This window comes from Phoenix dactylifera, unplaced genomic scaffold (assembly GCF_009389715.1).
Source record: "Phoenix dactylifera cultivar Barhee BC4 unplaced genomic scaffold, palm_55x_up_171113_PBpolish2nd_filt_p 001146F, whole genome shotgun sequence".
Classification (NCBI taxonomy): Eukaryota; Viridiplantae; Streptophyta; class Magnoliopsida; order Arecales; family Arecaceae; genus Phoenix; species Phoenix dactylifera.
The window spans coordinates 104021-130035 of NW_024068487.1; the positions used below are offsets into that span (position 1 = coordinate 104021).

The 26015-nt window shown below is 38.3% G+C and overlaps 2 protein-coding genes across 2 annotated transcripts; one reads left to right on the top strand and one right to left on the bottom strand.

Moving 5' to 3' along the window:
* Positions 1-14437: 14437 nt before the first annotated feature.
* LOC120108042 (WEB family protein At3g51220-like) lies at positions 14438-16211 on the bottom strand. The gene is made up of 2 exons (XM_039121577.1): positions 15875-16211; positions 14438-15143 (listed from the first exon to the last, which is right to left on the bottom strand). Exons 1-2 carry the CDS (start codon positions 16013-16015, stop codon positions 14631-14633), a joined length of 654 nt encoding a protein of 217 aa, XP_038977505.1. The 5' UTR covers positions 16016-16211; the 3' UTR covers positions 14438-14630.
* Positions 16212-19156: 2945 nt separating this feature from the next.
* Positions 19157-20461, top strand: LOC103703876 (protein CDI-like). The gene has a single exon (XM_008786900.4). It carries the CDS (start codon positions 19386-19388, stop codon positions 20160-20162), a length of 777 nt encoding a protein of 258 aa, XP_008785122.1. The 5' UTR covers positions 19157-19385; the 3' UTR covers positions 20163-20461.
* The last annotated feature ends 5554 nt before the right edge of the window (positions 20462-26015 follow it).

Genomic DNA, 26015 nt, shown 5'->3' on the forward strand with positions numbered 1-26015 from the left:
TTCTCTTCTTCTGTCCCACTCCACCTCTGCTATGACTGGACGGTGGTGGCTGTGAATGAATCCGAGAGGACAAGGAAGCGAGAAGGGTGGTTACGGGTCGTTTACGATATGGTTAGGGTCTTAGGGATATAGAGAAGAAGAAGAGGAGGAGAAAAGGAGGAGTGGTACGGATTCGGCATTTACGGAAGATTGTTTCATCAGCGCGATATATATTGGGTTAGCGCTTTTATTGTGCTCCCTCGGACATGAACCTTGGAGCTCTTTTGTTTTTCCCCAGAATTTAAACCAGTGCACAAGGTGCAAATAGAAATTAACCATCCACAGAGACGACCATTTCTTTTTATTTATTCATCATAAAACAGCAAAGAAAAAAAGGATACATTATTTATTGTCCAAAAGGGTAGATGGGTATCCCTTCCTTGACCTTTCTTTCTAAGACACAAAAAAAAGGAAAAATAACAAGGACACGATTATTTAAAAAAAAAAAAAAAACCCACCATCAGCTGCTCCATTTGTCTTGCTGTGCCTTAATCTTCTCCTGTGAAGCACAAATGAAGAGACTTCAACTGAATCACTAGAAATTCAGCAAACCAATCGTTCTCCTTATCTTCCAACGCTTGCATGGTCATGGGAACTGGTGATCTCTACGGAAGCACCGACGTCGGCATCTGGCGCTCCACCTCCCCGCCCTCTCCTTCCTCTACAGGGCGCTTCCCCTTCGACTGCATGCATGAAATAGAACGCCGCAAAAACTTTATAAAGTATATCGAGAAAGTTGATTGAGAAATAGCCAAATATGCTAAAGATAATGGGAGCGAATCATTAGAGTTTAGATCTCACCTTATCATCAGAGACGCCCGAATTCCCTTTCACCACCTTTTTTCTGGGCTTGCGTATTGTAGCACTTCCAGTTTCCACAAAGCGACGAACTCTTTTCAGTGACCGGAGTATCCGGCCAGTATTTTTCTGGATATAATACTGCAACGCCCGCCCAACCATTATCTCTTTTATATGACGCACAAAACAGCATGCTTGCTTGCTGTTTATCTAAGAAGCAGTAAATCTACGAAACTCGATAGAATATAGTTTCAAAAGCAGGGTGTGTCTTAAAGGAAATTGTTAGGGCTGAATTGTAAGTCTAGCGACGTAGGGTATTTGTAGGAAAGAAACCCAGGACCTCGAAATCAGGATGACTTGGATTAATTAACCGAATAGGCCAAGTTGTGTGATATAATATACTTGGTTCGGATAGCCGTGGCAAACTCAAATGTCACCACCGAGGTTGCGAAAGTGGATTTTGGCACCTTGGATCAGAGTGGTGGTGGCAAGTCTGTAGATATTGACTTCTGAAACTTTGCCGAGGAACCGTGGATCCCCTACAGTATGTGTTTTGCACCATAAAAGACTATGATCCCATCATGGATATATATGCATAGCTGTCAAGGGGATCACAGCCATCTGCCTCTGCAATAGGACGATGCGATGGCTATTGATAGTCGACTTGATCATGGGCCGAGCACAAAAGATATCATATTTGAAGTTGGCTCAATCCGAGGGCCAACTAAAAAGAAACATAGTTTAGGCCCAAGGCCCAAGTCCTGACCCATGATCAGGTCTAATTGAGAGCTATGTAGTCATCTGCGATTCACAAATCATACCGCCAAGGATCCAAGCTTCATGCAAGGTTGTAGGTGATTACTTTAGACCGAATCGCCTCTCCACTTAGGCACTCATGCTAAAACGAACATGTAAACCTAATTAAAGAAAATAAAAGTTATAAAAAAGAAAGATACGCTACTACAACAACCCAAGACCTCATCTAAAAATACTAGCTGAATGGTATTATTTGAGTTTTTGGTTTAGTATAAGTACCTATAATCTATCTATTGTATAGCTAATATAAGACTAAAAACACGCTTGCACGGATTCTTATATACTTATTCTGTTTAAGCTTTAGCGTCCTCGTCAGGTTAAAAGTCTAAATCTATTCAAATCCAATCATAAGTATCACAAACCAATCTAGACTCATGATGTCCCTCTAGGCCAAGTGGGTCATGAGGTCCGCTATCATATCATTTGTAATAACTTAAGACCTTAGCAGAAAAGGCTGACCATAAGATAATATTTGGATTTCTTAAATCTACCTATTGTATAACCAATATGGAACCAAACACATCTCATATGGGTCCTCACACTTATCATGAGCATATTCGTATTACGGGGACAGAAAACAAGTGCAAACCAGCGGCCATCATCCTACCTAAGATTAATATTTTCTTAAAAAAAATTAGATATACCTTATCCTTTTGTCCGGCGGTCTTTCCCAATTTTCTTGTCTTCTCAATGACATACCAATCACGAGGAAGATTTTTAGGTCTTTCAGCCACCATGCCATCCTCAGGTACTTGCATGGGTGCAATAGCCAATCCTTCGCCACTCTCTGCTGCTGCTGCTTGCTTGAAAGTCGGATCAAATTTTGCTTCAGGTTCACCATCACCATCAGCCAGCACAGCATCCACAAACTTATTGGCTTCCTCAAGTTCGGCTGGGCTCAGTACTGTTTGGGGAGTGGGTTGGAGTCTGTAAATCCATTCAAGCTCATTGGGCACACTATAGGAAGTTGGCAAAGGACTACACCCTAGGGAAGGGGGGTTGTCCAGCGATAGGAACTCAGCGGAGGAAAGCAACATTTATGGAGACAAGGGAGCTCTTCGAATTAAGAGAAAATGGGCAATTGCACTAGTTCTCTTTCTTTATGTATTTTTTCTTGAGTTGGGTTAGGTATATATAGAGAGGACCAGGAGGTTTGAGAAGGAAATAAATTATCACTAGAGTTACTGATATGAATATGAAATTCAATAGAGAGAACAAATTCGAGTTAATCTAATTTGCCCTAGATTTAGTAGTTAGGGATTAAAGTGAAGTGAGTTTAGCTGCATGTTACCTCTTGCATCGTCCAGTTTCCTCTTATACAAATGATTCGCTGACAATTTCAAATTTAGACCGTTTCGGTGTGCCAATTAAACAAAATTTGCAGTTATTTATGTTTATAACGTGCATGAATTTATTGACGTTGTGGATTGAGACGTGAACTTCGACAAGTTCAGAGCATCGGGCATAAAAGGTAGGGTTTTAGGTAACCTAATTTCTGCGAATCTTTTTGGATATGTTGTCATTTTAAATGCTTGAAAACTATTTATTAAAAAAGGGAAGATTTCTAAGGAGTTGAAACAGTTCATCAAATAACCTCAATTTTCCCCTCCTGTTGTTTAATTTCCCAACTCTCCTAGCATTCAAGGCAACAATGTGCTCGCAAAGATTTACAAACCAGGGAAATGTGACCCGAGCCAGATAAAACCCAATCAGACCTTATTCATCTTGTCTTGGATTCGGCCTGGTTTGGGCCATTACTGTATTCTCCCTCTAAGGTTCTAACCGTAGATTTAGGCGCCTCTTTACCTATCTGCCTCCTTTTTGTTTCACAATGCGACCATGGAAAGGATTAGGCTTCATGCCTGCATAACAAGATAAACAGTCAGTGTGCCAGATTCAAACCAAATTGTTAGTACATTCTATCATTGTAGTCGATCACCTCTTGATATAAACCGTGTCCAAATCCAGTATATCTTAGCATAACAAGGACCATAAAAAATATTTTGTATCTTCCTAATTAAATTCATTTCAGATAATTAAAGGTTCCAAACAATAAAAAAGGATAGAAATCCAAAATCCCGGGACTAAGATATGCTTCAGGACTTGTTGTTTTTTGACTCCTTTGAGTGTATTCGCATTGTATGATACATCTGCCCTAGCAAAAAAGAAAAGAAAAGATACATATTAGGCAGGTCAAAAGTATGAACGAGCGCTCCTGTGCAAAATTCTTCATTTGGTTTAACAATATATTTGATAGTTTGTGTTAAAAATTTGATACCCATTCAAAATATACAACACAAATAACTTTTTTAGAATTTTCATTTCTGATAATATATAGTAAAGAAGTTACCAACACACCGAATACATGTAAAACCTGCAAGTCAAAGTTTTTTTTTTTTTGTTGTTGTTGTTGATATTGTGTGTTAATGGCTTCTGCAACACATTCATATGTATAGGTTTAGAGAATGTTTGAAAAAATAAAAAGACAATGAATATGACATAAATATAAATAGAGTGGCAGGTAAAGCTAGAAACCACAATGGCCACCAAACAAAAATGCTATATAATGGGAAGCGAAAAATAAGAATTTGAAATAATCTAACAACAACATGTGGGAACAATTTCATCTAAAATTTGAGAGAAATATGAAAATATAAATGAAAGAAAAAACTTGGAAGCCACTTTGAAAATAGAAAAACCACACCGAAATCTTTTTGAAACTCATTTTTAGTTATTTGTAGTGGTTTTTTATTTTTTAAATATCCAAGCAAGCTTTTACGTATTTTCCTTTACTTTTTCTCACTCATTTCCAAATGATGCATAGGAATTGAATGGGATCCATTGCCGAGAAATGTTATTTAAAAAAGTGAAATATATTAAAGAATAATGGCTTATGAATTAGAAACATTGAGTCAAAAAGTGTTTCCATAATCAAGCTACAACTATTAAATCTTCCATAACATGAAACCTATGGAGTTGCATATGTTAATGATATCATGTTGTATATAGCATCAAGAAAGTCAATAATTTTTACTAAAGAATAAAAAAAATATTCATACAGTGAAGACATGTTATGTAACATTAAAGAAATAAAAAAATATAAATCATATAAATTGAGATTAAAAATCATATACCTCTACTTATTCGTTGGCTATCAAATATTTATCTTCACCATCTTGATTTTCTACCTAGGTGAGTTGCATAAGTTAATGATATCATTTTGCACATAGTATCAAGTAAATCAATAATCTTTACCCAAAAAATAAAAATAAAAGTAACATAGTGAAGGCATGTTATGTAACATCAAGAAATAAAATAATATTAATCATATAAATTGACATTAGGAATCACGTACCTCTACTTCTTGGTTGGCTATCAAACATTTACCTTCATCATCTTGATTTTTTGCCTAGGTATTGTTATTGTATCAATTGTCATATTCTCTCTTTGATTCGAGCTTTGATTGGAGTGGACGATTAATATCCAGGGCTTTAGAACTTAAGAATATAACTACGAAAATGGTGATATTTTTAACTAATATAGAGATGTTAGGGCAGATATGCTACCAATCGGCGATTTTACTCACTAATACTAGACTTGTTAGGAGATTATGAGTTAAGGATCGTAAATTCATAATAAAATTTCTTTTTCTTCTTGAATCAAAACCTTACTTTGATAAGATTCAAAGAGAGTTATCTATCTTTCTACAGAGGTCAATGGAAGATGTAAACATACCACCTTTTATCTCTCTTGCTTAATCTTTATAGGTGTCATTTCTTCCATTGCTAGGCTCAGGTCTGAGGGATTGATGAGTGTGCCCGACTCCTTGTATGGTATGGTGTTGACCTCGGAATATCGTGTTCTAATCTTTTGTTGCTACCTTGGACGGTGATAGTGATTGAAATATTGTTGCCGATCCTCTCCACTGCTTCTGCTTCTCTACAACGTCTTTTGATGCGAAAGGGCAAAATCGATTTGGATCGACCATTTTTTAACTCTGTTGCTCTCGCCCCTACAATAAACCTAACACTCGGATGGGGCTCCCTCTGTCTCAGATCTTGCAGAATCTTCTAGGAGGAGGGGGTACAGGGTCGGCGGCGGCGAAAACCTAAACCCTAAATTGTAGATGCCTGAATAAAGGAAAGAACGGAAATTTATAACTCAAAACCTTTAAAATTACTCGCGGCCATATATTTGCTTAACTAATTCCTACAAGTTATCGTCCATACATATATAGTATCAGCATTAAGTTTATATAATAAATTTTTTTCTGGTGGTAAAGAAAACAACAACTAATAAAATTCCTCTACAATATATGTAAGTTTATCTGCGGTCGTAACCAATTAACACACATTTTTGGAAATATGCTTCATAATTTACTCTATTCTCAAATGAAGAAGGTAGAAAAATGATGGTAATCATGATAATGCTAATTATGCTTAAGAAAATCATGATAATGTTATTTCCATGTCTATCAATCATAGGAGAAAAAATATCACACGAAGTACAAGGTAACAACAATATTTATTGTTATACCTTTCTTGCGTTCCATAGGTAGCAATGATAGAATAATCCGGTGCCTTGGTGAACTTCAGTTATAACGAGTAGATTCTCATATTCCTAACTCTGATTTACCCACAAAAAATCTTGGTTTAGCGTTAAGGTTACGCCTTTATAAACAATATTCATAGTGCTAGCTTTATAATACTTATATATTACTCCATAAGGAATCTTCCACCACCTGATTACCGAGTGGTTTTCATGAGAATGATTATATGAGAAAACATCAGCTGAAGAAGCTCCAACATGACATTCATATCAATATAATGCATGTCTATAAAACAAGCCATGCATGGGGTCGGTGGCCCTCAGTTGATGGACTTCAAATTGGAGGACCGCAAATTAGCTTTGGTCAAGTTTTCTAATAGCATTATCTTGTACTATAAACCTCTAATTGTCCAGAAATGGAGTGTATCTCCTTCAAAAATTCTTCGAACAATAGGTCGGTTGGTATTTTCTTATTAGGAGTGCAACATTGCAACTCTAGGTCCAATTCAAGTATATTAATGACTTAACAAAAACAAAACTTTTATTGAGATGCCATATTGTAATAGTAAATTCATATGACTTGGGGTCGTAGAGGATCCACAATTGTTAATCGTGTACATTGCATAGTTCATACAGTATTATAGATAGTTTCTGAGACCCCAATTTGCATTTATTTTAAGAATTATTTCATGATTCGATTCTAACTTTTGGAGGATATACACTATCTCATTGGATTGTGCAATTATTTGGTTTGCTATGCGTTTGCAGTAATTATTCACAAGTAGTTTTCAATTTTAAGCCAAAGGTGACGATATGCCATTTACCCTCAAAATCAATAAAAAGGACTACAGTAAAAATCTCATGATACCTATCCATCCTTGCATGCATCGCAACATTATTTTCCCAATAATCTCTTTCTATTCAATATTATAGATGCATGACAGTGTGAAGAAGAGCAAGAAAAGCGTATTTCTGTTAGTTTTGAAATCTAATTATCAAATGCAGATATAAAATGTCTTGAGGGTAAGGCTGAAAATGAGCTCCGGCTGTCCCGAGGCCTATCGAGTCAGGCTGACTTTGGGCCAGGCTTCGAGCTAGGCCTAAAAGAATTTAAATCTTGTTTGGGTTTAAATATAAAGCTTATTTGTCTTTCGGGATGGGCTTGGGTATGTTGTTGGCTCCGTCCGAACTCGGCCTAAGCCCGAGCCCGAATAAGACCCGAAACAAAGCCCGAATCAATTTGTTTTTATATGTTATCATTTAGAGAGAATAATGAGAAAGTAAAAAACAAATTAAAATGAATTTAACTGAAAATATTGTATCAAGTTTTATTTACTTATATTATAGGAGAGAGCTTAATTTTTAACTAGCTCATTTACTTGTGAAGTATTATTATGAAATATTAAACTTTAATCAGATTCGAGCCAGATCTATTTTTAGCCCAAATGCGTAATTTCGGAGTCCCAATCTGGTTCGGGCCTAGCTCAGGTCGGGCTTAGGCCCGGATTATGTAAAATTTTTTGGGACTAAGGCCGGCATGAAGCCTGAAAAATTTTTGAGCTTCGATTGGGCAGGAGTATGGCCCGGCCCAACCTGACCCACTTTCAGGCGGTGCCAATTAGACAAGTTGCTGAAGTCTTTTTTTCATTGATATGATAGGGTAGGATTAGGTCCTCACCTCACCGTGTCTTCAATGCTTTAATCATTTGTGATTCTCACTCGCGGAAAAAGGGAGCAAAAGAAGAGGGTCAAGATTGCAGTAAGGACAGGGGCGGCCCAATACATTTGGAGGCCTTAGGCGAACTCATTAGAAGAGGCCTTTTTTATTATTATTTTAATAATAATTTTTTTAATAAGTATAAAAAATATTAAAAATTTTTATTTAAAAATAATAAAAAGGGAACTGGGCCAGCCTGGGAATGGGATCAGTAGGAACTGGGCCAGCCGACCCGTGAAGTGGGAGTGTGGGACTGTGGCCTATGGCTGTGGGAACCGAGTCAACCGACCCGTGAGGCCGTGATCGTGGGTGGGGGCCTTCCCTGGGCCGGGAGGAGGTCGAAGACTCGGAGACGGACTGTCGGAGGAGCCGACTACCGAGGACGGCGAGGAGAGCCGGGAGGCCTCGGTCGCCGCGGAGCCCAGAGGCCGGAGGTCGGAGGTCGAAAGTCGGGAGTCGAGAGCCGGGAGGCCTCGGTCGCCGCGGAGCCCGGAGGTCGGAGGAGTCGAGGACGGCGACTCGGCGAGGAGAGCTGGAGAGGAGAGGACGGGAGGCCGGAGCTCAGACCTCGGAGCCGAGGAGGAGGCAGGCAGGCAGCACGGACAAAAGCGGAGGAGGAGGTCCGGAGGAGGAGACGCTGAAGGGACGCACTGTAGCAGCGTACGGGTGGAGCTCGTAGCTGTCGCCCAGTCTCCTCACCGTCTCAGCCGTCTGCCAGACGCCACCGCCACTGCCCAGCCCCAGGCCCCAGTGCCTTTCACATCCGTCGTTCGTCGCCCACTCCCTATTAAACAATAAAAAAAAACGTGGCCGTCGGTGCCTCGGTGGGGGCCTTCCCTGGGCCGGGGGCCTTAGGCGACCGCCTCGGTCGCCTAAGGCTCGAGCCGGCACTGAGTAAGGACAAGACATCCTCCCAACAAATCTCCTCCATTTGCCATTATAATAAAAATGATAGTCATTATTTTCCAAATCAAGTATTTAAATGTTGTTAAAATAAATAAATTAATAATTGTTATAATGATCAATATATATATATATATATATATATATATATATATATATATATATAACATGGACGTAGATATGATGCCCGCATTAATGATATAGTATTATAATATTCAACCAGCATTAAAATTTTTTACTTAATACGTAATGTACAGTGATATCGATATTAATGTGTTCTCGTCATTAAAAGAATGGTTCAAAAATAAGAATTATAGGTCTTTCCACATGTCTCATGGTAGGTATTATTGATGTATTAATGACGAGAGTTTATCTATTTGTCAGTAGATGCTAGTATTAATGATAGAAAGAGTACTATTAAAGCTTATTGCTTAATATGTAGCAAAAATTTGGCTATTTGAAGTATTCTATGTTATTACAATTTATTATACTATTATATTGCAATTTATAAATATCTTAAGAAAGAGAAAAATATATTCTTTGCATCACCTGGGGCCAAAATTAATGGCAAGAGTTTACCAACAGAGGCACAACTTGTGAGGAGTTCTTTGCTTATTGTGCGAATTCTGGTATTAATAATATATATATTAATGGCGGAAGTTTCTGCTCCATCATCATCAAAATTTATTATTTAATATGTAATAAAAATTTGGTTGTTGAATATTTTTAATTATTATAATTTGTCATGTTGTTATATTATGTAACAAATAACAATGATGTTGATATTAATATGCCCGGTGGTCATTAAAAGAATGATAAGAATAAAAAGAAAAAAAAAAGTACCCTTCATCTCTATTGATGTATTAATGACGAGTTTCTGCATAAAGAATTTTGTGTACCATTTTCTAATCATTATATGGATGCTGGTATTAAATGATGGAAGTTCTGCTTGGCTATCACCAAAGCTTATTTTTTAATATGCAACAGAAATTGGCCATTAAAGCATTCTACAAATTTTTTTATTATTTTATTACATTTCATAAATAGCTATAAAAGAAAAAAAATCGTATCTTATATATAGCATAGAGCCAATATTCAAGATGCTTAATTGCTTATATTAATGACAATAGTTTATCCACATAGACTCAGCTCATGTAGAGTTTTTCTTAATGCAAGTGTTAATAATACTGATATTAATGATGGGATTTCTACTGCACCATCATTAAAATTAATCACTTAATGCGCAATAAAATTTTTGCCATTTAAGACTTCTATTTATTAGAATTTATTACATTATCATATTATATTTCAATAATAGTGGAAAAAAAAGAAAAAAAAATAATGGGACGACATTAATGATAGGAGCTTTTGCGAGCTGCAACTTGGGCATAAATTTTTATTGACCATGTGGACGCTCGTATTAATGATATTGATATTAATGATAAAAATTTCTACTCTAGCATCATTAAAGTTTATTGCTTAATATACAAAACAATTTTGGCTATTAAAATCTTTCATTTATTAAAATTTATATTTTTATTATATATAAATTTAAAATGGAGGTAGAGCCCTTTATAAGTTACATGGATGCCCATATCCATGATATGGTATTAATATATTCGATCATCATTAAAATCTTTTGCTTAATATACAACGATGATGAATGATGTGGATAATGATGTGCTCAATTGTAATTAAAAGAACGGTTGGAAAATGAGAAAAATTATAGCCCATGAGTTATGCATGGCCAACATTATTGATGTATTAATGTTGGGAGTTTCTCTATTCCATATGTGGATGGCGGTATTGATTACAAGAGTTTTTGCGATATCATTAAAGTTTATTAGTTAATGTGCATTAAAATTTGGCTATTGAAACATTTTATTTATTATAATTTATTACATAATATATTTTGCATTTCATAGAAATAGGATAAAAAACATACGTGTGCATTTATCATGCTTATATTAATGTCGAGAGTTTATCTATGGAGGTGCAACTTGCTTGCTATATAAATACCAATATTAGTAATGCTAATATTAATGACAAAAGTTTTTATACCATCATCATTAAAGTTCATTGCCCAATATACAATAGAAATTTAGCACTAGAAAACTTTTATTTATTGTAATTTGTTATAATATCATATTATATTTCAATAATAGTTAGAACAAGGAGGAAAAAAACTATAGCGATGCATGCAGAGGGAGGTATTAATAGTGGAAGTTTCTACATGTGCAACTTATGCACAGTTCTACAAATTCGTATTAATGATATTAATATTAATAAAGAAAATTTTTGATTAACCATTATTAAAATTTATTATTTAATATGTAATAAAAATTTGACGATTGAAATCTTTTATTTATTAAAATACATTATATTGCTATGCTGTATTTTATTAACCAAATCAGTCTATAGTTGAATCGGTCCAATGCTAAATCGGTGGATCTGGTACAATTAATAATTTCATCAGATGCAGGCCCTATCTTCTAGTGGCCTTCAACATGTCCCTTATTCAAATCAACCGACCACACCCATAAAAACCATCACCATCCCCCCCACAGAGCCGTATCCATCTGTGAATATTTTACAAAGCAATGGCAACAACAATAAATAAAAAAAGACTTACAACAACTAAAATAACAGAGAGAGATGTGGGCGGCGGCGGCGGCTCCGTGACGAGGGATGCGTCCCACTACCCTTGGATTCTATTGCTTGAGTAAAAGCGAGGGGTTCTTGTGGTGGTGAATATTTTCGGATCGGTCGCGGCTCGGCCGAGCATTTGGTCGGGTTTCCATGTCGTTTGGAGTGTGGCTCAGTTCATTGTATTTCATTTAATTCACAGCCTTCGTGGCCTTTGCTTTGCGTTATGGACAAAAGCAGGATCGGCTGCAATTTGGATTTTAGAAAGGGTTAGAGGTTGTAGCTTTCTTTTCGCAAATCCACCATTGAATCACCTGATAACCACTTTAAGATATGCACGGATGATTAAAAAATATATTCAAAATACTTTGAGATCTATACAGAATGCGATCCAATTATCGATGTTGTAAAACCAGATCAACCATTCTTTCCAATGAAAAATCTTGAACCCTTCAGAAAGGCAATGTTGCAAACCTAACCCCGTCTTGAAGCCCAAGTTCCTTGGGTGGGTTTATCTTGGGGTTGGTGTTGGCCTTCGGTCCGAATTGCAATTTTTTTCCCTTAATTTGGTGCAGAATTTTTTTATATTTTTTAAAAGGTTTTTTTATAGTCTAATGGCAAAATATGGAAAAACACTAGTTGCTCGATGTTTTTTTTTTCACCCTAATGCAGATAAAGAACCCCCTCTATTTAAAATCAGACACTTTTTTTTAAAGTAAAATCTTTTTTTTTTTTTTTTTGGTTCAAATCGCATTTACCTAAACCAGCTGATGAGTTGTTTTTCAGAAATCTTTTTTCTCTTTTGCAGTGCGGCATCATGGTTGAACTCAGCCAGAGTTTGGGAGAAGATGCCGGCACACTAAGGACTCCTTAGCTGGGGTCTTAAGTGAAAACTGAAGGCGAAAAGACAGAAGATTCATGAGACCTTCTAATTATCTTTTTTATCTTCTTCCTCTTATACTTAATTATTTTACATCTGCATTCCATTATTTACTTAGCTTTCGCATATTATTTATATTTATTGTATGTACTATGAGCCACATGGAAAAGGGATTCTCATCCAGTACCTGCATCAAAACCACCAAGCAATCATTTTTTTTATGACATGAAAGCTGTTCTTGAATAGATGGGACCTACATGAGTGCTAACCTTATTTTCTTTCCATAATGCTCATATTGCACCTTCATTTTGCTAAAATCTATTTAAATTTTGTATAAACTTAATCGCATAAAATATGCTTATGCATTCAGTTGTTTATGTATAACAATATGAAAATTAAGCAAAGATATAGTGTCCTTTTTTTTAAGGGGGAGAGAATTTAGGAATCTCACTTTAAGAATAGGTGGCAATGCCATAAACTTGAGTTTCTCATATCCCATAGATATTCCCACTACAAAATTTTTGCTAATGCATTTGCACTTCTTGATTGCATGTTTTCTTACAGTTATGCAAGCTAGAAATCATTTAGCCATGAGGCTTGTGACACAACTTCATTTATATCAAGTGCAGCGCAGGATATGCCTTAAAAGTAATTGGGCTTGACACCAGTTCCATTTAAGTCTTAAGATGAGTATGTCAATGAATTTGTCCGAAGGTTTAAAACTATCTTGATAAGCGATTGTAGTACCTGGTGACATCAATGCAGTATGCATCATCATCATAAACACATCAGGACAATGTCTTGGAAGTCTAGAGTCACATAACCAAGATAAAAAGAAAATAAGAATGAAATCATTGAGTAATACTTAGCTACCGCAACTTCATGGCCGATTATGTAGTTGTAGATTATCAGTTCAAGGTTCTAGAGTATGCATGTTTGTAAATTGGTGATCTGAAGCAACTACTGCAGTTATCATACAAATTAATGGTCATATTATACAAATGAAATATAGCTTTGTTAGACATAAGCCATGATCTTATTCAAAACAAATTAGTGACCACACATGATCCAAATGTTGACTTGCTCAATTCAGTTCCTCCCATGAGAGGTAAATGAAGAGGAATGCAATTAGGAAGGATAGCACATGTATACTTGACCTGCAAAACCTAAATGAAGAGCACCCAACAGTATCTACTTCCTCATCACTCAGAAAGTCTAATGATTATAAGCTACATAGCATTCAAGGGATCATAATGGGAGCAACAGGAGATGTGGGGATAATGACCACCTACTTCAAAAAACAAACATTCCTAGTATACTAATTATTTGGAAAGAGGAATGAAGAGCCCCCTCAATGATTCTGGCACATGTATGATGTCCCTGACCTTTATCTTGCTCTTCTTTTTCTAATCTTAATTAAGTTTCTGATATAATCCTTTCCTTCTGGTGACACATCTTTCCCACAGAATAAATAGCCTTTCACAACCAATGCACTGACATCAGTTTCATCTCCACAATGTCCAAGCTCCAAGGACAGAGCTTTATGGTGCAAGTGAGCCACAAGGGACAGAATACGAGGGCTAGGGTGGTATCCAAGCTGAGTATGTGGCCAACAAAGCTCTTTGGTCGCTTCTGCAACATCCTTGCGGGCTTCTTCTCTCTTCCTCACAAGCCTCCAACGATTACCCATCAGAGAGTTGATGAACATCCCGATATCCCGAAAAGATCATCCAGTTCGGTGAATCTATATCCGCTAACATCTCACTACGAGGAGGCCATCACAGATTGCATAGAATTCTTTAACAAGTCATCCAAAAGTACGGGGTTAAATGGTCAGAATTTTGAAGATTTTGTTTGAAATTTCAGCACCCAGCTTCTCTTCCTCTTCTTTCTTTACTTGACGTGTATAGCTCAATCGTCGATGTTCATGTGTGATCGAGTATAAGTAAGAGTTCTGGGCTGTACATATTAATTGGCAAAAATAGTGTGAATGGAAATGATAATTGTAGCTAAAATACTGGAGAACTGTCTGAAATTATTCTTCCTAATGCTTCAACTTTTCTGTTTGAAATTGATGATTGAGAAGAAAATTGAATGATGAACAGATCCTTGTTTATTTCGTATGTTTTCGATATATTATAGTCAATAACATGATAAGACCCACTGCAATTATATGACACTGCAAATATATGACAGAAAAATTTGCGGAAAAAAAAAATGAAGCTATCCTCCGAATATCTAGGCACAGATATGGATATATATGAAATCCCTTTCAACATTTTCTTATGGACCTCGAACTTTAGGTGATGAGCCCTCTTCATAACTCCTCTTCTTAGCGAAAAATGCTCTTATCAATGGGATCAATGGCTTCTTCTTCTTCTTCATTGGCACTGTTTCCTTCTCCACGGAAACCTGCCCTTCCAACGCTTGCTCTTCTGTGTTTATGACTTGGGCCAGGGATGGAGGGTTGGCGAACGTAACATACCTCTTCTTTTGGAACTCCCACCCTTCGTTCATCATCGGCGTCTCAATTTCAATCTCTGTTGCATTCTCAACAAACTTTAGGTCCTCATCAGCCTCCGAATCTATGACGTTTTTCTCAGATTCTCTAGCTTGCAATTGCTTGAGCTCCATCTTGGTCTGTTCGAGCTCTTCCCTAAGGTAGGTGAGGCAGCTCGCCATCTTTAGGCTTTCTTGACGTGCCTGCTCGAGGTTTTGCTTTGTTTCTTCTAGCTCCGCCATTATAGATCCCAGTTGCGAGGCTCCATGCACATTCCTGCTTGCTGCAGCTCGAATCTGTTTAGCTAAAAAAAAAATGGTCAGTTACTAGTATGAATATGCTTTGATGCATCATAAAAAGCACTGCAAAAAACATCTGCTTTAGAGTACTCTTGTGCAGCTAATTAACATTTTAATTACCTCCATTCCATCATGATAAGCTAAATTCTTTAATATGACAGGAAAAAGTTAACGCGACGACCGTCTAATTTCTTGGTTAAGATCCTTCTATCAGGTGATTATTCTGAGTGCTATGATATCAATCATGATGCATTTCTTCCATTTGAGGGCTATCTCGTTGAGAAAACCAACTGAAGGATTTCATATTACTAAGAATTAACCATAATTACAAATTCCATTAGTTGGAAATAATTTAGCAGTTAAAATTTCATTACTCAGGGAAACACCAGAATGTTAGATTAGAAGAAGATTGAAAAGTCTTCAAAAGCGTGCTAGATCTTCCCCTCTCTTTCCTTCTTTATTTATTTATTTATTTTTGATGAAGTGGGAGGTTTCCCACCCAAAAGGAACCTTTGGCTATGTGTTTTGATTTACTTAAAGCAAGCTCCGTTGTTGTTTTAAAGGCCAAGTCCTTATTATTAATTTCAATAACCAACAAACCTTATTATTAATTCCATTCCAGTCCTAGATTCCTAATCTCTTGACTTAGCCAAAGGACATAAATGAAAAAAAAAAAAAAAAACTGGAAGCAGCATTAGATAGATGGATATATAGAAAAAGATCGTCACCTCATTAAGCCGGTTGGCGTAGACCTCGCCGGCCAAGACCCTTTCTCCGAAGAGCACGACGGCCTCCTTCACGGACTGAAACGGTTTGCTGGTGTCAATCTCAGCTCTCCCGGCGACAGCAACACTCCCTTCGGTCTCCATGCTCGATCGGCAACCCAAACCTCTCTAACGAGAACGATGCATGCGAGATAGCCAGTGTTATATATTGATGGATAGCTATAAGAGGGAGGTAGGAATGGTGGAGACGGTGGGAAGAAGTGGGAAAGTCGTTAGAGAAGAGAAGAGAAGAGGAGGGAGCTGGGAGGACGGAGGTGGGTTTGCTTAAGGGCATAATCAAATGATAGTGCTTCGTTTCTTCGCGTCCACTTCACTTGTATTCCGCTAATGGATGGGGAAGCCTCGTCGTTGGGTGGACGGTCCGGATTGGATTGATCGGATGAGCCTTATCCTCCCTTGGATGCAACGGTAGGGAAAGAGATGCTTCACCTGCCATATAAACCAAGATTGTTTGTCTCCAAATCCACTGTTGGTGAAAGGGAAATCAGACAAACATTCGGCTTAGAATTATATGGGTAGTTAGTTTAGATCATAATGACATCATCTTATATTTTATGTTTCTTGTGGGGATAAGCTTGGGAGTTAGCTGAACACTGAAAAGTATTGTAAGAATGGAAAAGTGGATTCCTATTTCCTTGTGAGTATTGATGGGCTTTGGGTCTCTTTCTTGAGATCAAGCCCAAGCCATTGTAAATGGGCTAGCTCATGTAGGGCAGCTAGTATTTGCCTATGAGCATGAGTAAACAAGTGCTGTGACCACTTAGGAGATGCATGCCAACCACTCAATTTGCTCCACTAATTTCTCTCTCCACTCCCTTTATTTGTCTTCCAACTAAAATTAAGCACCACATTTCTTTTATACTTAAAGGGGTTTTAACTTTGATTCTTATCGAAATCTAGTTTGGATTCATGCAGTAGCGTAATTTGATCGAGGTAGCCCATTATGTACATGATTCTCATGATGATCAAAAGTATTTTAGATATGTAAAATAAGTATTTACTCAAATAGCCAGTTTGTATGGAAGTTTATAATCAGGATATCCTAGTGGTGAAAATGATATTGCTTTCCTAAGAAACTTGCAGAATATCTTTCTGATCAGAGGTGCAATATAACACCCATGGATCAATATTCATTTTTTTTTTGCTAGATATTTAAAACAACAACCATCGGCACTATAGCGCCATTATACCGACTCTAGAGTTCTTATATTATACAATTGAAAACAAAAATATAATAACAAATGCCATCTTCCATTTTAGAAATCATCTAGTCATTCTAGTAGTTGTCATATAATAAAAATAATAGTTGTTATTTGATTTATTTCGCTATTTAGTTTGAAAATAATGTTTTATTATTGAAAGAATAATAAAACAGACAATGTTTTATATTAAGTAAATAGGTTTAGAAACATTTTTTTTTCCCAATAACTCTGTTGCAAAAAAAAAACAAAGAATTTTCAATATTATTTATTTGATAGCAAAAACCAACTATCACATAATTAATATTATATTTCTAAATTTGAAAAAGTAGAGAGTAAAGAGCTTTACAATGATGGATCAATGGTAGATTATGTTTCAAACTAGCATGGAATACATACTTGTTGGGAGAAATTAATGCCAAGTTATGCTTCAACTTGTCTTTATAGTATCCCATGCTGGACTCTGTGTTACTTTATTTAGATGAAGGTTGATCCCAAATGCTAGAGTTTATATATGCGAAGGCGAAGCCTAAATACTAATAGAACTAAGAAAATTTACCGCCAATAAAATCTTCATAACAATGATCTCACTGCATCGACAATTTTAATTAGGATTTCAACCATACAGAACCAAAGGAATCAATATTGATGTCTCAATTATGTTTTCGAGGAAATGTTTGAGCATCAATATTTTCAGCCTACAAAAATAGTCACACAACATAAATACTTTTGGATCAGCTTTTGACACACTCTTTCGCAGACGAAAGAGTTTAATCGAACATGAGATTGGTTTCTCCTTTTGCTTAGTATAGACTGGTGCAACGAACTTTGGTAATAAGCTACAATCTGACCTCCTATACAAGATGAGTTGCATAATGATATCTCCAAGACTCCTACGATCATCTTAAAACCTCATCTTCCTTCATCTTTTCCAAGAAAAATTTGTACAATTTGAACTCCCCACTTGTGCTGGTTGTCATTACTGATCACTTGCAAACTTTTTTTTCCACACTAGCTTGATCTTCAGATCTAGCAATAGTTTTACGAAAAATAACGATGGTGTTAAGTCGGTTACAATTTGAAACGGGACTTAGAAGAGAAAAGAGTATAAAATTTTAAGCAAAATATTGGATAAAGCTCTATTTTGATATCCTCAGAAGTAGTAAAACCGAAGGCCCAAGCCCATCCAGAAAGCTTTTCTTCTTAGATGGGCTCATACATTGGAGGTGTGTTGATGGGCCTCTTGAACAAATCAGTGGTTAATTTGCTGGTAACTTGCCCATTCACATCTGCCATCTGTTCTAGGCTCTACACTAGGCTGCAATTTCCCCAAACTCCCATCACATTTTTTTGATATCTACTCTTCAAGGATGATAACTTTTCTGAAAAGGATATGCATGCTTCATTTCTTATATACTAATATGTGCAATTTCTTGGGTTTGTTGGAAAAAGAGAAAAGCCAGAACTTTTTTTTTTATCAAAACCACTCCACTAAAACAGCTTAGTTCTTAGAGGGGCCAATGGGGCTGCAGATTGGATGATATTTTATGTGGCCTACCATTTTAGGGATACCCTGTGGGCTAGAAAGGCGAAGTTGCCCAGAGTACTTTGAGACTTGTTGTTTTCTGATTTTATTGGGTGTATCCGTACTCGTAATGTATTGAACGTCCATTTTAGTGTGAAAAAAACAACTTAGTTTTGATAAAATTCTGCATAATAATCTATCTTCTATTCTATCTTTATATGCACATAATAATCAATTTTACAAATTGGCTTACAAGTTCACACTCATATTTAGCTTGCTTATGTCGATTTCATCAATTGACCATTCGTAGGCTCGTAGCCAGCTGTATAAATTCGTAGCCATCGAGACAGGACCACTTCCGAATCCGATTTAATTCTCCCGCACCAAACGCTCCGGGCCATTGGATCCCATGACCGCCCGCGGAAACGGAGCTCTTTTTCCTCGACCCTTCCGGGCAATTCCCGTAACCAGGGGCGCCACCAATCTAGCCCCCGCTCACCGGTAACCTCACCTCCCACCTCGAAACCCGGAGCCCAAATTACACGGAAAAACGTTAAAAACGGTGGGTGCCGTCCCCGAGCGGGACGCGTACCATCAGCCTCCTCCTCCGCCTCTTTCACTCCCCTCCCCCCTCTTCCAATCCATCCCCGTCTCCCCTCTCATAATTTCTTTCCCAATCCCTAGATCTTTGATCCCTCCCTCACCAAAGAACCATCGTTTAGGCTCCATCATGGGCTCGGAGATCCTTCCCTGCTCCGCCGCCGTCGCGGATCTCGCCGGCGAAGGGCCCCCGTCATTCAGGATCTTTATAGGGTACGACCCTCGGGAGGACGCGGCCTTCGAGGTGTGCCGCCACTCCCTCCTGAAGCGCTCCTCGGTTCCGCTCGAGATCCACCCCATCAAGCAGTCGGAGCTCCGGGCTGCCGGGCTCTTCTGGCGCGAGCGCGGCCCCACCGAGAGCACCGAGTTCTCCTTCACCCGTTTCCTCACCCCCCACCTCGCCGGATTCCAGGGGTGGGCCATGTTCGTCGACTGCGACTTCCTCTACCTTGCCGACATCAAGGAATTGATCGCCCTGATCGACGACAGGTACGCGATCATGTGCGTCCATCATGAGTACGCCCCCAAGGAGACGACCAAGATGGACGGCGCCGTCCAGACGGTGTACCCGCGCAAGAACTGGTCGTCCATGGTGCTTTACAACTGCGGCCACCCCAAGAACCGGGCGGCGCTCACCCCGGAGGCCGTCAGCACCCAAACCGGGGCCTTCCTCCACCGCTTCACGTGGCTCGACGACGCCGAGATCGGCGAGATCCCCTTCGTCTGGAACTTCCTCGTCGGCCACAACAACGTCGATCCCAACGACCCCACCACGTTCCCGAAGGCGATCCATTACACCACGGGCGGGCCGTGGTTTGAGAGGTACAAGGATTGCGAGTTCGCCGAGCTCTGGCTCCAGGAGCTGGAGGAGTTGAACAAGGAAAATACGAAAATAGCCGCTGCTTAGGTGACAATGATTAACATTGCACAGGATAAGTAGCAAGATTAAGATTCCTGCTAATTAGCATTCTACTATTCTTTTTGTTGTGAAATGTTTTTCCTATGGTTGTTTGGTGCATTCTGGATCATGATACGGAAGCAGTAGATTGATGTTTTCTGTTCTCTAATAAGTGAATTGAAATGGGAAATGTGGCTTATTTTGGCTTGTAAAGTTTAATGGGTGCTTCCCATTGATTTCGATTCGTGTGTTTTGATGCCGTTTATTGTTCTTTAATTCAATAAGGTGCAATTTTGCTTAGTAACTGATGCAATAGGAATTCTTTTCTCATTAGCATATTGTGCACATTTGTTATTAACTATCAGAATCTAATTATTTGTTTGTTCTTATGTTTCAAGCTGTTGGACTTGCACCTTTTTACTTTTACTTTTTTAACATGGGAAATGGTCCTTTACAAGTCCAGAGGAAGCTTGATGACCAGCTTGGCACCACAAAAATGCTTGGCGAGTGCAAAATCTTTCTGGCACAAAGGAATCATCTGCAGATAATAAAAAGAATTTGTGTAATCCATATAATAATCTCTTAAAGAGCATCAAGAATTCCAACAGAACTTCTAAAGTCAAACCATTTCTATTATATAAGTGGACCAGGTCGAATCAAATTATATTTTCCAGATGATAAATCTTAAAGTTCACAAAATGTTTTATATTAAAATCATTTAGTATTTTTGCCTGTCACATCAATTTGGTATTTATATTGAAGCATTTCTTTTTCATGGATGACGAAAGTAAAGAATTCAAAATTGTGTATATTCTAATGCGACAACTCAAATGAAGTAAGCCTCTCTAGATATGCATAATTCATTTTGCCTCAAATTCATAAGTAATTTATGAACTAGGGTTTCATATAATGTTCGTGAGTTGAATGTTATATAATGAACATGCTGTATAAGAAAATACAAATTCTAACTGTCTAGAAATCTTTCCATTGAATGAAAGCATTATGAACTGTGAAATCATATCGTCAGTGGCTCCAAAATAGCAGAAATCTATCATTCTGAGTTCGGAGGAGAAAGATGCTTACAGTTTTGCGGTGATGATATTATATCCAGAAAGAAAGGAGCTCTTTTCTCAGTTAGCTGTTTTTTTATTAGGGCCCATCCTGACATGCTCCTAGATATGTCTTTAGAGTTTTTTCTCCTTTTTTTTTTTCAAATTTTATTTTGTTTACTGCATGTTGAATGAATCTATATTGACGTAATTTTAACGTTTCATTAATTACCAGTTAGATTTTCTGAACTCCAGGTTTTGTTCTTTATATATATATATTAAGTATTCCTGCCTGTCTTCTTTTCTTACGGTCATTGTCAGTTTATGGGGCCATCAAACTTCTGCAAGCCCTTATCATTCTCTATCGCATCAAGTTTCCTAATGGGATACTCGCATTTTATATTCTATAAAAATATGGATGGATTATATTTTAAGTGGAAAAATTTCAGTTTAAGCAAGCATCTTCAGAGTTTGCTGTTTCATGGAGCACCCTAATGGTCGCCTTTACTTTATTCTGCTTTTGACTACGTGGTGTAAGCTTTTAGACTTCAGCATCTTCATTGTTATATGTTCCTTCCAGGTTGTTGCCATTGACATGCTGTTGCCTTTTGGATGGTGTTTAGCTTCCAGTCTATTGCTTCTTTGAGCTTCTCTTTGCCCCCTGTTTCATCTGATTGCATGTCCGGGGCCCCTTCTGGTTCTCCAACTTTTTGGTTTTACATTTATTTTGCCTATTGATTTCTACCTCTATATTTAGCTTTGTCTGTTCATTTTGTATATTGAGGTTGAAAACTAGAGGAATAGAAACCACAGCTGTCATTATGTAAAAATATTCTCATTTGATGAAATATGTGAGTAAAAATTATTTTTGAAATTGCAAAAGATTCCCTTCCCTCGATTTTTGGCTGATGCAGTGCAAAATTTATGCATTTTTTATTTGACTGGCAACGTACATACAACTTGCACCGACATGTAATTCTTTTACTATTTGTCCTCAGGGGCGGCCCAATACATTTGGGGGCCTTAGGCAAACTCATTAAAAGAGGCCTTTTTTTATTATTATTTAAATAATAAATTTTTTTAATAAGTATAAAAATATTTTAAAATTAGTAAACTAGCTTAGAAGCTAACAGAGGACAATCATCTAACTTGATAGTCTTGACTAAATAAAAAACAATAGAAATGTCTCACCGGTCACCACTGCCTGGGAGAGTGGGAGGCTGGGATCAGTGGGAATGTGGGATGCTCACGGAGGACTGACTACCGAGGACGGTGGACCGGAGCGGCGGAGCCGAGCTGCCGAGGAGGCCGGAGCGCCGGAGCCCGGAGCCCGAAAGTCGGAGGAGCCGAGGACGGCGAGGAGAGCTGGAGAGGACTCCTCTCAGAGGAGATCCGGCCGGCAGCTTGCCACTCGCCGGATCTTCTGTCGGCCGGAGGCTCCGAGGGAGCCGAGGACGGCGACGTCGGCCAGGAGAGGAGATCCGGAGCCCGGAGGTTGGAGGACGGGGGAGCCGAGGATGGCGACGTCGGCCAGGAGAGGAGATCCGGCCGGCGGTCCAAGAGCAGGAGAGGAGATCCGGCCGGCGGCTCGCCACTCGCCGGGTTCTACCTTCTTGGAGCTGGAGGAGGACCGAGTCACCGAGGGGCGAGGACGGTGGAGATATGGAGCCTCGGAGGTCGGAGGCTCGGAGTCGGACTGTCGGAGGAGCCGAGGACGGCGTCAGCGAGGAAAGATGGAGCGGTGCTGGCGTGCTGCGGTGGAGCCTGGAGAGGGACTTCGGAGCACTGAGAACCGAGCTTCTGAGTCTGCCGACTCTGTCGAGAACCAGAGAACGGGAGATTGGGATTTGGGAGAAGGTTGAACCAATAAAAAAGAAAGCACCGGCGGCAGAGAATTGAGAAGGGGGAGAGAAGGGGGGAGAAAAATCCTGTTGCTTGTCATTTGTCAACTGCCGTAGCCGTTGCCCAGCCAGCCTGTCGTCGGGGAGACGCCGAAGGACGAAGGGGATGCACTGTAGCGGCGTAGCCCGGTACTGGTAGCCATCGCCCACTGCCCAGCTAGGACTAGCTAGCTTTCGGAAAGGCTGAAACTGAAAGCTATGATGCCTATCAGGCTATCAGCCTATGCATTAAATAAAAAAAAATGCGGTGGGATGGGGGCCTTCCTCGGGTCGGGGGTCTTAGGCGACCGCCTCAGTCGCCTAAGGCCCGAGCCGGCACTGTTTGTCCTTTATTGTGATTTGTGATAATTTTCGGTACGCCTGTATCATGCCATTGGATTCTTCCCCTGAGTTTTATTTTAATGAGCACGGACCGTTGTCGGTGCCGCAGGTCGCTTTCTTCTTGCTGAAGACCGCGGAAGGTACCCCACTTTCTTGCTGCAGACCGTTATCATAGAATGCGTATATAAATATATCTAATAAAATTAAAAAATATAAATTTATAAAAGTGTTCGAGGCAATTCTCTTTTTTGACCATAAGGCATATTCTGAGTGGTGAGCTGTATAAGCAGCCATTCAGTTTTGACCTCTCTAAATATATGTTTAGTTTAGAAGGCTACTCTATTCTTAGTCATCATCTAAGATGTTTTAGAGCAAAGGGTAGTCTGTGCCCATGCTGATTTGGTAGAGACGTAGTTTTCAGAATTTTGTTATAGGGCGGAGCTGCGAAGTGGTAGGAAAGCGATGGGTCACCAAAAAAAGGCCTTCCTCTCTTAAACTCTTTTAACCTTCCGAAACATGAGATTGCTTGCATTAGATTAGCAGCATACGAACGCACGTACATGTAACTACAAATAGTTCCAGCTAAAAACTGCTAGGGCCTATGCTGTAAGCCATGTATCTCTATTATAAATTGCAGAAAAATATAAATATACAAGGAAACCAGTCAAGATAACTGTGGAATGAGATTGATCTGAAATGGTTTCCAGTACCACTTATTTATATTATTTGTTTAACAAGTTGATCTGTAACTGCCATCAATATTACCAGCTTCCATAGCCTTCACAGGCATTCTAATAAACTAAAAGGAAACTATCATTTTCTTTAATTATTAGTTGCAATGTCAAAAAATAGCTAACGAAATGATTCAACCCATCTTATGCACATTAATGCGGAAATATGAAGATGACATTATATGATCACTTACCTTTTTTTTTTGAAAAAAATGAAAATTTTGCATGATTCAATAATGCTTCGAAGCAGTCAGCAAATTCAATATGCAATATTTACCACCAGGTGAGAGGTTGTTTCATCTTATTGAAATTTCAAGGAAAAGAATATCATTGTTTCTTCAATTTCAAACTGGGGGAAAACAATCTCAGAGTATGCATAACTTGTCTGCCAGACACAAACACTCCACAAAGCACACGCTATATTCATGTTCTAATATTTATATCATGAACTTTGGTTCTTGCCATTTAAGGTAAGAGATGTGATTGATCTTGCGAGATGTTGATGATGCAAATATGAATGGCATTGATATTAATATGTTTGCTCATCATTAAATTTCATTGCTTAATATGGTGTATATATTAATAACGTCAATATTAATATGCTCGACTTTTATTAAGGTTTATTACTTAATGTAAAATAAAAATTTGGCTACTAAATTTTTTTATTTGTTATAATTTATTATATTATCATGTTATATTTTAAAACAATTGGAAAAAGAAAAAAAATATTATGCCATGCACATTGCATGGAATTGGGAGTGGTGATGGGAGTTTATGCTTGGCAGTAAAAATTTATTGTTTAATGTGAAATAGAAATGTAGCTATTGAACTTTATTTATTATAATTTATTATATTGTTATATTGAATTTTAAGAATAGTTGAAAAAGGAGAAAAATCATACTCCACATATATCATGCAGGTCATATGCTAATTCACAACCACTTATAAATGCCAAGTTGGGATATATTTTTTGGTGAAATATAAAAATATTTTTGTAATAGTGAAATTCAACATGAAAAGCTAAAAAATATGAAATGCATAACTCTAACATAGAAATCTCACGCAAGTATAACTACTTCTGTTCCTTCTTTTATCGACAACATGCATCATGTCAAATACTAATTGTCAACAAATAGAGAAATACAGAAGTTTTAAATCAACTATGTGTTTTATTGTGCATGCCTGTGTTTTGGAAAAAACAAACTACCACAACACTGCCCTTTTATATCTTCTCTTGCATGGTAATTGCTTTTTCGTGTGATATGTAGTTGTCAATCTGTTCGCAACTGCAAGATAAACCTATTCCATAAAAGCCATACAATCATTCACTATGCATGGGTGTAAATAAACCGAACATGAACAGGCTAAATCTATCTCAAGCTTAGGTTTGTTTTGTAATTAAGTCGAGACAAGCTTGAACCAACTCATTTAGTTTTTATTAGAACTTGAACGCAAACCATCTAAAATATCTAGTGAGAGATTAGAATCTTTCCAGATGTTCATTTATACAATCCAAGCTAATAATCTTAATAATTTTTAATTTTATAATTGAAATATATTCTAGTATATATAATTTATATTAATTATAATGCATATATATATTGTTACGGGGGAACTCAGCCACCATGCCCCACGTGACCGGCACGCGCGCCCTAGAAGATTACAGCTGCCCCTTGATCCAGTAACCCGACCCCGAGTCGGATATCTTCGGCCTCGCAGCCCGACCCCGAGTCGGCTGCCCCTTGATCCAGTAACCCGACCCCGAGTCGGATATCTTCGGCCTCGCAGCCCGACCCCGAGTCGGCTGCCCCTTGATCCAGTAACCCGACTCCGAGTCGGATATCTTCGGCCTCGCAGCCC

What these genes read in the sequence shown, in the direction of transcription:
- LOC120108042 (XM_039121577.1), bottom strand. Translation starts at nt 16,015, where the DNA reads ATGGAGACCGAAGGGAGTGTTGCTGTCGCCGGGAGAGCTGAGATTGAC. An exon ending in ACGCCAACCGGCTTAATGAG is followed by an intron (nt 15,144 to 15,874) that starts GTGACGATCTTT and finishes TTAGCTAAACAG; the next exon opens with ATTCGAGCTGCAGCAAGCAG.
- LOC103703876 (XM_008786900.4), top strand. Translation starts at nt 19,386, where the DNA reads ATGGGCTCGGAGATCCTTCCCTGCTCCGCCGCCGTCGCGGATCTCGCC.